Source organism: Castor canadensis, chromosome 17 (assembly GCF_047511655.1).
Source record: "Castor canadensis chromosome 17, mCasCan1.hap1v2, whole genome shotgun sequence".
NCBI lineage: Eukaryota > Metazoa > Chordata > Mammalia > Rodentia > Castoridae > Castor > Castor canadensis.
In genome coordinates this window covers 49,185,200-49,197,766 of record NC_133402.1, presented here as the reverse complement: position 1 = coordinate 49,197,766, position 12,567 = coordinate 49,185,200, and the positions used below count along the sequence as shown (strand labels likewise).

General features: G+C 54.1%; 1 protein-coding gene across 22 annotated transcripts; it reads left to right on the top strand.

Annotated features, from left to right (window-relative positions):
• Positions 1 to 185: 185 nt before the first annotated feature.
• On the top strand, positions 186 to 11,494 carry Usp19 (ubiquitin specific peptidase 19). Of its 22 annotated transcripts, XR_012443160.1 has the most exons (28): positions 186 to 342; positions 1,758 to 2,016; positions 2,287 to 2,319; positions 2,480 to 2,608; positions 2,693 to 2,826; positions 2,899 to 3,201; positions 3,317 to 3,539; positions 3,661 to 3,817; positions 3,926 to 3,997; positions 4,113 to 4,228; positions 4,332 to 4,552; positions 4,637 to 4,832; positions 4,915 to 5,048; positions 5,166 to 5,324; positions 5,402 to 5,512; positions 5,986 to 6,096; positions 6,184 to 6,285; positions 7,022 to 7,162; positions 7,253 to 7,371; positions 7,573 to 7,710; positions 7,821 to 8,134; positions 8,237 to 8,347; positions 8,444 to 8,660; positions 8,744 to 8,896; positions 9,000 to 9,160; positions 9,242 to 9,420; positions 9,892 to 10,025; positions 10,382 to 10,504. XR_012443160.1 is itself a non-coding variant. In XM_074059378.1 (27 exons), exons 2-27 carry the CDS (start codon positions 1,893 to 1,895, stop codon positions 11,156 to 11,158), a joined length of 3,960 nt encoding a protein of 1,319 aa, XP_073915479.1. In that variant the 5' UTR covers positions 186 to 342; positions 1,758 to 1,892; the 3' UTR covers positions 11,159 to 11,494. The 22 variants fall into 22 exon arrangements, 21 of the variants coding, with proteins under 21 accessions (XP_073915479.1, XP_020027873.1, XP_073915477.1 ...); XM_074059378.1 differs by lacking the exons at positions 9,892 to 10,025; positions 10,382 to 10,504 and adding an exon at positions 11,042 to 11,494 and having other exon boundaries at positions 2,902 to 3,201; positions 3,317 to 3,533; positions 4,338 to 4,552; XM_020172284.2 differs by lacking the exons at positions 9,892 to 10,025; positions 10,382 to 10,504 and adding an exon at positions 11,042 to 11,494 and having other exon boundaries at positions 2,902 to 3,201; positions 3,317 to 3,533.
• Positions 11,495 to 12,567: the final 1,073 nt, after the last annotated feature.

Sequence of the window (12,567 nt, the reverse complement as noted above, 5' to 3'; positions counted from 1 at the left end):
TGGGCGGGGTCTCCGCGCAGGACCGAAACACAGTCGCACAGAATCGTTCCTGCAAGGCCAAAATACCGGAACCCCTCCTCTTCCGCTGCGGCCCTCCCCAGAGCCTCCCGCCACCGCCAGTTCTCTCCTGTCGGAAGTGCGTCATTAGCTCTGCGCTCCGCCTCCCACGGCCGTAACTAGAAGTCGAAACAAAACAAGCGGCTTAAGGCGGCGGCGGCGGCGGCGGCGGCGCCGGGACGGGGGAGGGGCGCGCCGGAACCGGAACCGACCTGACGCCGGAACCGGAATCGAGAGAGCGGGTTGCCAAGGCCCGAAGAGGGCTGGCGGTGGCGGTCTCGCTCGGTGAGTGGGGCGGGCCGCAACTCGCCGTTCTGGCCGCAGCGGGAAGGCCGCGGCGCCGGCTCAGGGCGGTCTGTTCAAGGTCACGGGCCGTGCCAGCCCCGACACCTCGAGCCCGTGGCGTACTGGGTCCATCGATGACGACGGAGCCGTTATACTACGTCCATGGCCGGCCTCCCTCCTTAAAGAGGATTAGCGGCGAGCGAGGGTGGCTTCCTGGAGGTGGTGTTGGCGGGCCTGGGGTTCTGAGGCTGGAGCTGGGTCGCTACCCGGCTGGGGCGCTAGTCTGTGGTCAGTAACTCTGCAAAGCCCTACCTGACCAGCTCGAGTTTCTAGTCAGCCCCTTTCCTGCCTCGACGTCGCTGGACCATGGGGGAGGGACGCAAGCGACTGGGGTCTGGGTGTGAGGAGGAGACGGCGAGTGTTCTCTCAGCTCTGCACCGGCCGTCCTTAAAGATCAAGCCCACCAGTGTCACATCTGACCCATAGAAGGGTATCTTACCATCTCCCTCCTCTACAGGAACATAGCCTAGTCATCTGTTCTGCTACCTGCTCAAGCCAGATTTGAGGCTGCCAGGAGTCCAGGATCCCACCCTCATCTCAGTATATGGTTTTCAGAACTTCATTTAGATGGAGAAACAACTCAGAATCCACTGGCAGATCTGTGGGAATAGAAGGTCTATGGATAGAAGGTGGTTTAGAGCTTATAAGTGAAGAGACCTGGCAAGGAAGGTGGTGGTGTCTGTTCCAGTCTCAAGCTGGATGCCCATTATCATGCCTTGATACTGGAATCAGCCCCTCTCTGCTGCTGGGGAAATGAGTCAGTCACTAGAGAAAGATCAATTACATGCATAGGAGCAGGTTCATGATAAACGGTGGGGCTGGCAGGAGGCAGGTGGGCACCTTAACACCAGGACCTTTTCTGGGCAATGGCAGCACCTGGGCCAGGCCTGTTTTCAGCCTCACAGTCTGGTCCTCCTGCTGCTTAATGGTCTCTGCCTTTACTGCCTTCCTTCTCCACCTTCTACTTGTCTGGTGGTGACTAAGCAGCCAGTAAGAGTGAAGGAAAAAAAGGAGCTCCCTGCACAGAGTGCCAGCCCTGTGGGCTGGAGCCATGGCTCTTATCCAAAGGATGATCCTGGTCCCAGGCCATGACTGCCTTGACCTGGCGCCTCCTCAGTGAGGCTTCTAGCTTTGTGGGTCTATTGTGGCAAGATTCTAGGAGGCTTGGTCCAAAGTGGTTTCTGCTACTTGTATTATTTTCTCCTTCAGAACAGCCTGAGAGTATCCAAGATTATTTCAGGCAGTGAGAAGATACTACCCTATAGGGTTAGAAGTGTCCTGTGTTGCTGAGCCCTGACTATAGCCAAGGAGCAAGTTGTTGGGCTCGGTAGTGATTGCTGGTCCATTTTCATTAGGCTGTTGGTTCCTTGCTGGAGAATTTGGACACAAGAGTTGCCAAGATAGCTGGGCCAGGAAGAAAGCGCCGCAGCCCTGACCCAGACACTGTTGCCGACTCTGGGGCACTCTGGCTGTCAACCAAGCGGCTTAAGATGTCTGGTGGGGCCAATGCCACAGGCCCAAGGAGAGGGCCCCCAGGACTGGAGGAGGCCACTAGTAAGAAGAAGCAGAAGGATCGAGCAAACCAGGAGAGCAAGGATGGAGATCCTAGGAGAGGTGGGAGTGTCATTCCCAGAGTGCTCATGGCCTCTTTTTCCCCTTTCACTGGGCATGCAGATTTAGGGTTGGGAGATGACAGTTTTGCTGCTCCCTTTGTTTTGGTTTGATGCTGAGAAAAGGATCCATCACAGGCTAGGTAGAGCCTCAGCTTTAAACCTGGAATACTTCGCTAAAGTACCCAAGAAATGGTGTTTTGGGAATGGTGAGGTCTTGGAGGGTGGCTCCCCATCATTGCTTCCCTGTTTTTTTCTTTGTTGTCATGGTCAGTGTCCACTCCTCGAGAGGAGCCAACCAAAGAGGGTAAGTAATGAATGGAACTTTTGAGTGCTAAGGGAAGGGAGGGAGCACTGGGAACATAGCTCCCATCTGGAGCAGACCCAGTAGGGTTGGGTTTCTTACCCACTTATCCCCACCAGCAGCTGTGGAGACCTTTGTGATCTCTTTGCTACTCCCCCTACAGAGTTGTTGCTTGACTGGAGGCAGAGTGCAGATGAGGTGATTGTCAAGCTTCGAGTGGGTGCAGGGCCCCTGAGGCTGGAGGAGGTGGATGCTGCTTTCACAGACACAGACTGTGTGGTACGGCTTCCAGGTGGGTCCATTTGGAACCCACAGCAGTACATTTGAATTCTCTGACATCTTTCACCCTAACTCACTGCTGGTATTCTCTCTCCAGGTGGTCGACAGTGGGGTGGAGTTTTCTATGCTGAAATAGAAAGCTCTTGCACTAAAGTGCAGGCCCGTAAGGGTGGCCTTCTACAGCTGGCATTGCCCAAGAAGGTGCCTCTGCTCACATGGCCCTCTCTCCTGGTGAGTTCCAAACAGGGTAGGGTATGAATATCAAGTGAAGTTTACAGGGCCTAACTGTTGTATCTTTGGCAGAAGAAATCTCTAGGGACCCAGGAGCTGGCGCTGGGGCTGCGGTGCCAGGAGAATGGGCAGGAGCTGTCTCCCATTGCCCTGGAGCCAGGCCCTGAGCCCCGCCGGGCTAAGCAGGAGGCCCGGAACCAGAAGCGGGCCCAGGGCCGTGGTGAGGTAGGCTCAGGGACTGGCCCCGGGGCCCAGGCAGGGCCCAGCGCCAAGAGGGCTGTGCATCTCCGCAGAGGGCCAGAGGGGGAAGGGTCCAGGGATGACCCTGGACCCCAGGGTGATGCTCCACCCTTCCTGGCTGACCCAGCCACCCAGGTGAGAGCTGGGTGCCTGTTTGGGTATAAGGATGTGGGAGGAAGGGGTGTGGACTGGAGTTGGGGCTGTCTGCCGTACCTAGGACTGATCATGCCCATAATCTCACCATGAACAGGTTGAGGCTGAGGAACAGCTCCGTGTACCACCTCTGAATCCCCAAACCTGTCTGCTGGGCTCAGAGAAGAATTTAGCCCTTTTGACAGGAGAAAAGGCAGTGTCTCCCAGGAGTGATCCAGTCTCTCCAGTCTTGGCCCGGAACAGAGACTCTGGGAAAGCTGACCGTGTCAAAGACGAGATGGCAGTAGCAACAGATGCTACAACCTTGGTGGATGGTAAAGGTGGGGCTGGGAGTAGCCAGGCAGAATCTTAGGTTGGGTTTCAGGGTCAGTGGGTGGGTAGGGAGTAGTATAGCAACAGGCTGAGACTTATGCTTGGCACTGAGCCATGGTCTCAACATAGACCCTGAGTCCATGGTGAACCTGGCATTTGTCAAGAATGACTCATATGAGAAGGGGCCGGATTCAGTGGTGGTGCACGTGTATGTGAAGGAGATCCACAGGGACACCTCTCGAGTACTTTTTCGCGAGCAGGACTTCACGCTCATCTTCCAAACCAGGTGGGTGGGTGGGTGGGCAGAAGTTGGGGTAGACGGTATGCCTCAAATGGGATTGTATGTCTCATGTTCCCCTTTTGTCCTTCCTCTTGCTCTAATCTGCCTCTGCAGGGATGGAAACTTCCTCAGGTTACATCCGGGCTGTGGGCCCCACACCATCTTCCGTTGGCAGGTGAAGCTCAGGTGGGTGGTGCCTGTCCCCACCACTGTGCCTGTCCCAACTGGGCTTCCATCTCCCTGGACTGTCTAGTCTAACACCTCCTCCACTTAAGTTCCTGAGTTCAGCCTTTTCCCATAGGAACCTGATTGAGCCAGAGCAGTGCACCTTCTGTTTCACGGCATCTCGCATTGACATCTGCCTCCGTAAGCGGCAGAGTCAGCGCTGGGGGGGCCTGGAGGCCCCAGCTGCACGAGGTCTGCACACGAGCTCCCTTCATTGCCCAGCCCTGCATGATCAGGACACCTCATTGCTGCCACATGCTGCTAACCACCAGCCCCCCCATTCCCCCTTTTTAAGGTGCAGTGGGTGGTGCAAAGGTTGCAGTGCCGACAGGTCCAACCCCTCTGGAGTCAACTCCTCAAGGAGGAGCGCCTCACCCCCTGACAGGCCAGGAGGAAGCCCGGGCTGTGGAGAAGGATAAACCCAAAGCTCGATCTGAGGACACAGGGCTGGATGGTGTGGCAGCTCGCACCACTTTGGAACATGTAGCCCCAAAGCCAGAGCCACACCTGGCCTCGGTGAGGATCCCGGATTGGGAAGGGCCAAGAATGAAGGCTGGAGAGCCTCAGGGCTGTTCTCTCATGCCCTCTTTGCGCCCACAGCCCAAGCCCACATGTATGGTGCCTCCAATGCCTCATAGCCCTGTGAGTGGAGACAGTGTGGAGGAGGAGGAAGAAGAGGAGAAAAAGGTGTGTCTTCCAGGCTTCACTGGCCTTGTCAATTTAGGCAACACCTGCTTCATGAACAGCGTCATTCAGTCTCTGTCCAACACTCGGGAACTTCGGGACTTCTTCCATGGTGAGGTCAGGGCCAGGAGTCTGGGACATGGGCAGAAGGGGTGTCTTTGCTCCTTACACCTCTGCTTGGCTCCTGATCCTAGACCGATCTTTTGAGGCTGAGATCAACTACAACAACCCGTTGGGGACCGGGGGGCGTCTGGCCATTGGCTTTGCCGTGCTGCTCAGGGCCCTGTGGAAGGGCACTCACCATGCCTTTCAGCCTTCCAAATTGAAGGTGATCTGCGGCTACTCCTACCCTTGGCTGGAGAGAGGGTGGGGAGGGCCAGCTATCTGGGTGCACTGTGAATGGGGTGCTAAGGTTTCTCATTTTTACCTTGGTCCCTGCATCCAGGCCATTGTGGCGAGCAAGGCCAGCCAGTTCACAGGCTATGCACAGCATGATGCCCAGGAGTTCATGGCTTTCCTGCTGGATGGGCTACATGAGGACCTGAATCGAATCCAAAACAAGCCCTACACAGAGACTGTGGACTCAGATGGGCGACCTGATGAGGTCAGAGTGGGGGTCATAGGGTAGGTATGTCTCATGTGTGTCTCAGTCCCTAGGTCTCCCATCACTCTCCTCCTCAGGTGGTGGCTGAGGAAGCATGGCAGCGGCACAAGATGAGGAACGACTCTTTCATTGTGGACCTATTTCAGGGCCAGTATAAGTCAAAGCTGGTGTGCCCTGTGTGTGCCAAGGTATGATGGCCTCCCCTGGAAAATGGGAGTTTGGCTCAGCTAGCCTGGTCATATTAGGTTCAGAGGCATGTATATTTTCAGGTACTGTGGGGCAAAATTAGAGCAAGGAAGTGTGAGGCCTTGGGCTACTCTATGGACTGAAGAGGTCAGGCAGGGTATGTTTCCTGACTGAGGTCAAAATGATGTTTGGGTACAAAGCTATAGTGTGGCAAAGGTAAGGTGTGGCAGGTTGTGGGTAAGATTGGAAAGGCACATTGGGAGTGTCTAATCTGGCCAGAAAATGGCGATTGTGCCAGAAAGGGAGATTATTCTCACTTTGTGGACCCTCCTGCTCCATCTAGCATTCTTAAGTCTGAGAGTTTGTTGGTTGTTTCTGAGGCCCATGAGAGCCATCAAAGGGCCTAGATTAAGCTCTCTGGGCATGAGCATCTTGTCCCTTTGTGGCCACCCTAGTGACACCTCTGCATCCACAGGTCTCCATCACTTTTGACCCATTCCTTTATCTGCCAGTGCCCTTGCCACAAAAGCAAAAGGTTCTCCCAGTCTTTTATTTTGCTCGAGAGCCTCACAGCAAGCCCATCAAGGTGAGGAGTAAGTCCCTAACCTCTACTCTGGGGTATTCCACAGAATCTGGCTCACCTACCCCACTGACTGTATCCTTGTTGCCCCAGTTCCTGGTGAGTGTTAGCAAGGAGAACTCCAGTGCAAGTGAAGTTTTGGATTCCCTTTCTCAGAGTGTCCATGTAAAGCCTGAGAACTTGCGTCTGACTGAGGTATGTTTATCTTTCCCCAGCCTCTTAAATATATGGACATGCGTGTGTACTTACAGCATAGACAATGTGTGTAGTCACTGGCATCTGTACACATGTGAATATGTATGTGACTGCATAAATACAGGCTTTGTGCTGTTGTTTGAGGCACTACTGAAACTAAGCGTTGGGCTGTGCAACAGAGGTGCCTCAGTTCCCAGCCATCATCAGGCTTTATTCTTTTGGTGGTGGATTCTAACTGCCTTGCCTTCTTCAGATAAGGAACATGAGCTGCAGGACTATCCTGCCACTTGCTATGGTTGTGCCTCCATCCTGCTCTTCTCTCATTTTATCTCAAATCTGCATGCTGGTCTTCCCTGAAAGTTCCTAGCATTTAGCTTAGCAGTCCGTTTGTCTCAGGCTAAGGGGTGGGAAAGTAGGCTCCTTGAATGTGGCCCCTCGGTGACAATATGTTATAGTCTTAGCAGGATCTTGTTAGTTATAATTGGGTAGAGGCCCTTAGTGTGGAGAGCTGGTGTGCTTGATTTCTGTCCAGGCTTTGTCTTTCAGGCACTCTGAATCACCCTATGCCATTAGGCACTGAGACTTGTGCCAACACAGGCATATTCCTCTTTTGACCTACAAACCCCATTCTTGCCTCCATAGACTTAAGGCAGGACCAAGCCTTTCCTTATGCTCTGGGGCAGGCCTAGAAAAAGAGCTTATCCTTATGTGGGATCTGTTTGTTCTTTGCCTCTAGGTAATTAAGAACCGCTTCCACCGTGTGTTTCTGCCCTCCCACTCACTGGACACTGTGTCCCCATCTGACATGCTGCTCTGCTTTGAGCTGCTATCCCCAGAATTGGCTAAGGAGCGGGTAGTGGTGCTAGAGGTGCAACAGGTAAGTGGGAACCAACTTGATGCCACAGAGCCCTGGTGGTGGTGAGGGTCACTCCTGTCTGGCCCTGCTGAGCCAGACGACCCATCCTAGCGCCCCCAGGTACCCAGCATTCCCATCTCCAAGTGTGCAGCCTGTCAGCGGAAGCAGCAGTCAGAGGATGAAAAACTGAAGCGCTGTACCCGGTGCTACCGTGTGGGCTACTGCAACCAGTGAGGACCCCCATTATTTCCCTTCTCCCGATTTTACCTTCCCTACTCCACACAAAGGCACATCTGTTTTAAGCCTTCCATGTGCTTCGGGGGAGGCAGGGCTGGCATACCTAGTCCCCAGGGCCTCAGACTAGCTCCCAATATGTAGTTTAAAAAGGAGGTGGGGATAAGGCCCTATTCTTCTCTTCCTCTTCTTGCTAGGCTCTGCCAAAAAGCCCACTGGCCTGACCACAAGGGCCTCTGTCGCCCTGAGAACATCGGCTACCCCTTCCTGGTCAGTGTACCTGCCTCACGCCTCACTTATGCCCGTCTCGCTCAGCTGCTAGAAGGTTATGCCCGGTAAATGCTCAGAGGTTGGACTAGGATGGGGTGAGGGTGGGGAGCAGAGGTGCTCACAGGCACCAGACAAACTGATCGAAACTCTTACTTGCCTTGCTGTCTGTTGCCAGGTACTCAGTGAGCGTATTCCAGCCACCCTTTCAGCCTGGTCGCATGGCCTTGGAGTCTCAGAACCCTAGCTGCACTACACTGCTCTCCACTAGTTCCCTGGAGGCTGGGGATAGTGAGAGGGATCCCATTCAGCCTCCTGAGCTCCAGTTGGTGACCCCTGTGGCTGAAGGGGACACGGGGATTCCTCGGGTTTGGGCAGCTCCTGATCGAGGCCCTGTGCCTAGCGCCAGTGGAATTTCTTCTGAAATGCTGGCTAGTGGGCCTATTGAGGGTGGCTCCTTGCCTGCTGGTGAAAGGATGTCTCGGCCTGAAGGTAAGATCAGGTGAAAAGGCTCTGTGGGCTAGAGTAGGAAGTAGAGAATATTGGAAGATTGTTTAGACCCAGGGGAATTCTGATTATTATATTCTGTCCTAGCTGCTGTGCCTGGGTACCAACACCCAAGCGAAGCCCTAAATGCCCACACACCCCAGTTTTTCATCTATAAAATTGATGCAACTAACCGAGAGCAGCGGCTAGAGGACAAAGGTATCTGAGGCCGTGGGTGGGTGGGTGGGGGCGATGGTTTGGGTTGGGATGGTTGCTTTCCACAGTTGCATGACTGCTGTCCCTGCTTATTTCTAGGGGAAACTCCACTAGAGCTGGGTGATGATTGTAGCTTGGCTCTGGTATGGCGGAATAATGAGCGACTACAGGAATTCGTGCTGGTAGCTTCCAAGGAGCTGGAATGTGCTGAGGATCCAGGCTCTGCTGGTGAGGCTGCCCGTGCAGGTCACTTCACCCTGGACCAGTGTCTCAATCTCTTTACACGGCCTGAGGTGCTGGCACCCGAGGAGGCCTGGTGAGGACAAGGCAGCAGGCAGGTAGTAGGGCAAGGTTGTGGGGAAACTTGCTGGTCCTGACCCTTCTTCTGTCCCATATCAGGTACTGCCCACAGTGCAAACAGCACCGTGAGGCCTCCAAACAACTGTTGCTTTGGCGCCTGCCAAATGTGCTCATTGTGCAGCTCAAGCGCTTCTCCTTTCGTAGTTTCATCTGGCGTGACAAGATCAATGACTTGGTGGAGTTTCCTGTTCGGTAAGAAATGAACCCTGGTGACTGTGGGCAGGGCATGGGGGTCAAGGGGCATCTTGGATGCCTGCTGACTGTCTTTCTCACCTGTCCCTGACTGGGATTCTAGGAACCTGGACCTCAGCAAGTTCTGCATTGGTCAGAAAGAGGAGCAACTACCCAGCTATGATCTGTATGCTGTCATCAACCACTATGGAGGCATGATTGGTGGCCACTATACAGCCTGTGCACGCCTGCCCAATGATCGCAGCAGCCAGCGCAGTGACGTGGGTGAGGGCACACACAGCCAGCAGAATAAGTGGTAGAGGTGGTGGTACAGGCTATGTTCACACTTTTCCCACCCTGCTATAGGCTGGCGCTTGTTTGATGACAGCACGGTGACGACAGTAGACGAGAGCCAGGTTGTGACACGTTATGCTTATGTACTCTTCTACCGCCGGCGGAACTCTCCTGTGGAGAGGCCACCCATGGCAGGTCACTCTGAGCACCACCCAGACCTAGGCCCTGCAGCTGAGGCTGCTGCCAGCCAGGTGAGGCATGGGGGAGGCTTTACAGGCTAGTGGGGGCCAACTCAGATTGGGGGGCAGGGTTGAGGGACACAGCTTTCTTTCCACTAGCCATAGGTCCTTCAAGCCTTGGGACTTGTAGAAGTTGGAGATAGGGTTCTTTAACATCAGAGACTCACCCAAAGGCATTCCAGTGCCATAGAGGCACTGACAAAGGTGCACGCACATGAACATACTGCCAGTACCGTGTACAAAGGCACAGCTCAAGCGACTCCTCTGAACCTTGCTGGGCACTGTGCTGTGATCTAACCTCTCCCAGCTTTCCCCCACATTCCCCATATGCCAGTCTACAGACTCTCACTTGTGACTGTCCCTGTGTTCTAGGGTGCACAGGATAGGGCTTATTAGGGCTGGCTATAGCCTTCTATGGCTATCATACTCTGAGATGATACTTTAAGGGTTTTTTGTCTCTTTTATTGACATGGTGTGCCATAGACCCTGTTGCCGGACACAGTCATACCATTTTTCTGAACTGGTTGCTTCTTTTTTGCCTCCTGTGCTACCTTGAGCCTTCTCTGTCAGGCTCAGAGAGGTCCCTAAGAAGATTATGGTCAGGATCTGGACATAAGGTGATTCTCAGGAGATTGTCATGGGGTTGGCAGGCCTATCCTCCATGAGCCAGTTCCCCTCTGTGGGAGGTCTGGACTAAAAGAAATTTATCAGATAACTCCCCCACCCTTCCCCACAAGAAGCTACATGTGGATTGGGAAGCAGACTTAAGGACGCCAAAGGCTGCCAGGATTCTTACACCCTGATTCTCTTAATCTAGACAACCCTGAGATTGGCCACCTGTTCATGTCTCAGCTGCTTGATCTAGAATACAGGGACTTAGCCGTAGTCACCCCAGGTGGGACTGTCATGGACAGGAATCTCAGGGACGCTGGGGCCTACCCTGGGTGCTGATGGCCCTTTCCACATACTATAGGCTTCCCGGATTTGGCAGGAGCTCGAGGCCGAGGAGGAGCTGGTACCTGAGGGGCCTGGGCCCCTGGGTCCCTGGGGGCCCCAAGACTGGGTGGGCCCCCCACCACGTGGCCCTACCACACCAGATGAGGGCTGCCTCCGGTACTTTGTCCTGGGCACTGTGGCAGCTTTGGTGGCCCTTGTGCTCAACATGTTCTATCCCCTGGTATCCCAGAGTCGCTGGAGATGAGCTCATCTGCAGGCAGCTTCTATGAGCTGACCCAACTGCCTGCCCACCAGACCATGTCTGCCTTTGTGGTGGGGAACAAAACTCTGGGCTTTGGCCTCAGTGTGTACATCTGGTGGGAGAGGATGGGCACTATAACCTCTGCAGGGGTAGAGCATCCTAGAGTTGGTATGCATTCAGCTAGCTGCCTGTCCGTTCCTTCTGCTGCTCTGACCCTTGGTCTGGGTTTGGCCTTGGTGGAGCTACTTCCTGTATTTAAAGTGTTAATAAAGCGAGAGTATTCAGGCCCGATCTCGTCTCTCTGTCTCAACGCCGCTGCTATTTGCGCCTGGCTTGGGGCCCTCCCTTGGGTGCCGGGGCTCTGAACCAGCACCCCCGGGATGCCAGGCAGCATGCTGGGCAGCCCCCAACCCCTGTCCTCATATTTTGTTGCAGGGACTAGGCCCTGGACAGGCCCCCGAGGTGGCCCCCACACGGACAGCCCCTGAACGCTTCGCCCCCTCTGTGGACCGCCCAGCCCCCACCTACAGCAACATGGAGGAGGTCGATTAGCAGGTCCCTGGCTGATGGAGGGACTGGGTTTGGGGAATCCCCTATAGAGGGCCATCTCTTTGTTGCTTCTCCTTCTCTAACCCAGGGGACATTGGCTTCATCAGTGGGAAGTTGGGGATGGGGACCTCTCGTCAGCTTGGTTCCCTGACTGGTGGGCCTGTCTTCTCCAGCTGCCTACAGTGCTGCGTGATTTGAGTCTCAGATGTACCTTCAATTCTTTCTGACCCGCATTATAAACCTTATAATTTTATTCTAAAAATTGTAATTTTTTTTTGCATTTTGGAAGTGATTGCTGCTGTTTAAATATATTTTAAAAATAAATAATAAATAAGCAGACTTAGTGACTGATCCACCATGCTGTGGCTACCTCCCCGCCCTCTCCATCACCTGGTGTGTGTATGCGTGTCTATGCATTAAAGACCCTGAATGCGCTCTAGTCTGGAGGGAGATAGCAGGGTCATAGCTCATTCCCTGGTGGCACGAAGCCCCAGTGTCATCAGCTCTGTAGAGCCTGCTGGCTGCCCTGTTATCCAACTAGTTCTGGGTCCCATATAGAGGTGGCAGTGGTTGGCGTCACTGTCAAGATCTCATTACATCCAAGGGATAGTGGAGTATTCCATGACACCCTGGAACTGACTATCATATGAAAGGTGCAGGCAATGAAGCAGCCTGGGGCTAACAGCCAAACAGCAGCAGGTCAGGGAGGTTTTGGTGGGGGACAGGGCATTAGTTGCTGGGAGGAACCTCCTTTCCAGTTCTTAAGTCTTTCTTTGCTGTTGGAACACCAACTGTATTCCTCAAGAGAGAACAGAGCAGGAGGAAAACTGCTGTGAGGCAGATCTTGCTCTGAAAAAAAGACAGGTAGACCCCACCCCCCCGGGGGGGAAAAAAATAAGGCAGGCAGGGAGGGCCAGGGCTAATTTTTTGTCTTATTTCCTACTGGAGGTAGGGTGCTGGGTTCCTTCTGAGACCTTTACTCCTGGCAAGTGCCCCAGGCTATTGTGGGTGCACAGTAGGTCTGAAGGCCTGCCCAGCCTCAAAGCCTCTGCAACCTTGTATATACATAAGCTCCTTGCCTCCCTTTGGATAATACTGTCCCTCCACTCTCCAATTATTGGTGAGTGGGCTGGGCCTCTCTAGCTGGAGGGAGGTGGGGAGCAAAGATACCTATGAGGCAGTGATGTAGAGAAGATGGATAAGACAAGCAGAGATGTGGCAGGGTACAGAGCCTTTTCAGTCCATCTCCAAGCCTATGGAGCCAGTCTCATGAAGCTCAGCATGCAGGCCTTGCTAGTAACCCTCAGCCTTGGAGTCAGGGGTAGCAGAGGGAGCTCCTGGAAGAAGTTGACCCCATGACAAATCTAGTGGGAACGATAACAAGGGCTATGTGGGGCTCTTGGTTATGGAGA

What these genes read in the sequence shown, in the direction of transcription:
- Usp19 (XM_020172274.2), top strand. Translation starts at nt 1,893, where the DNA reads ATGTCTGGTGGGGCCAATGCCACAGGCCCAAGGAGAGGGCCCCCAGGA. An exon ending in AACCTTGGTGGATGGTAAAG is followed by an intron (nt 3,540 to 3,660) that starts GTGGGGCTGGGA and finishes GTCTCAACATAG; the next exon opens with ACCCTGAGTCCATGGTGAAC. An exon ending in ACTTCGGGACTTCTTCCATG is followed by an intron (nt 4,833 to 4,914) that starts GTGAGGTCAGGG and finishes TCCTGATCCTAG; the next exon opens with ACCGATCTTTTGAGGCTGAG.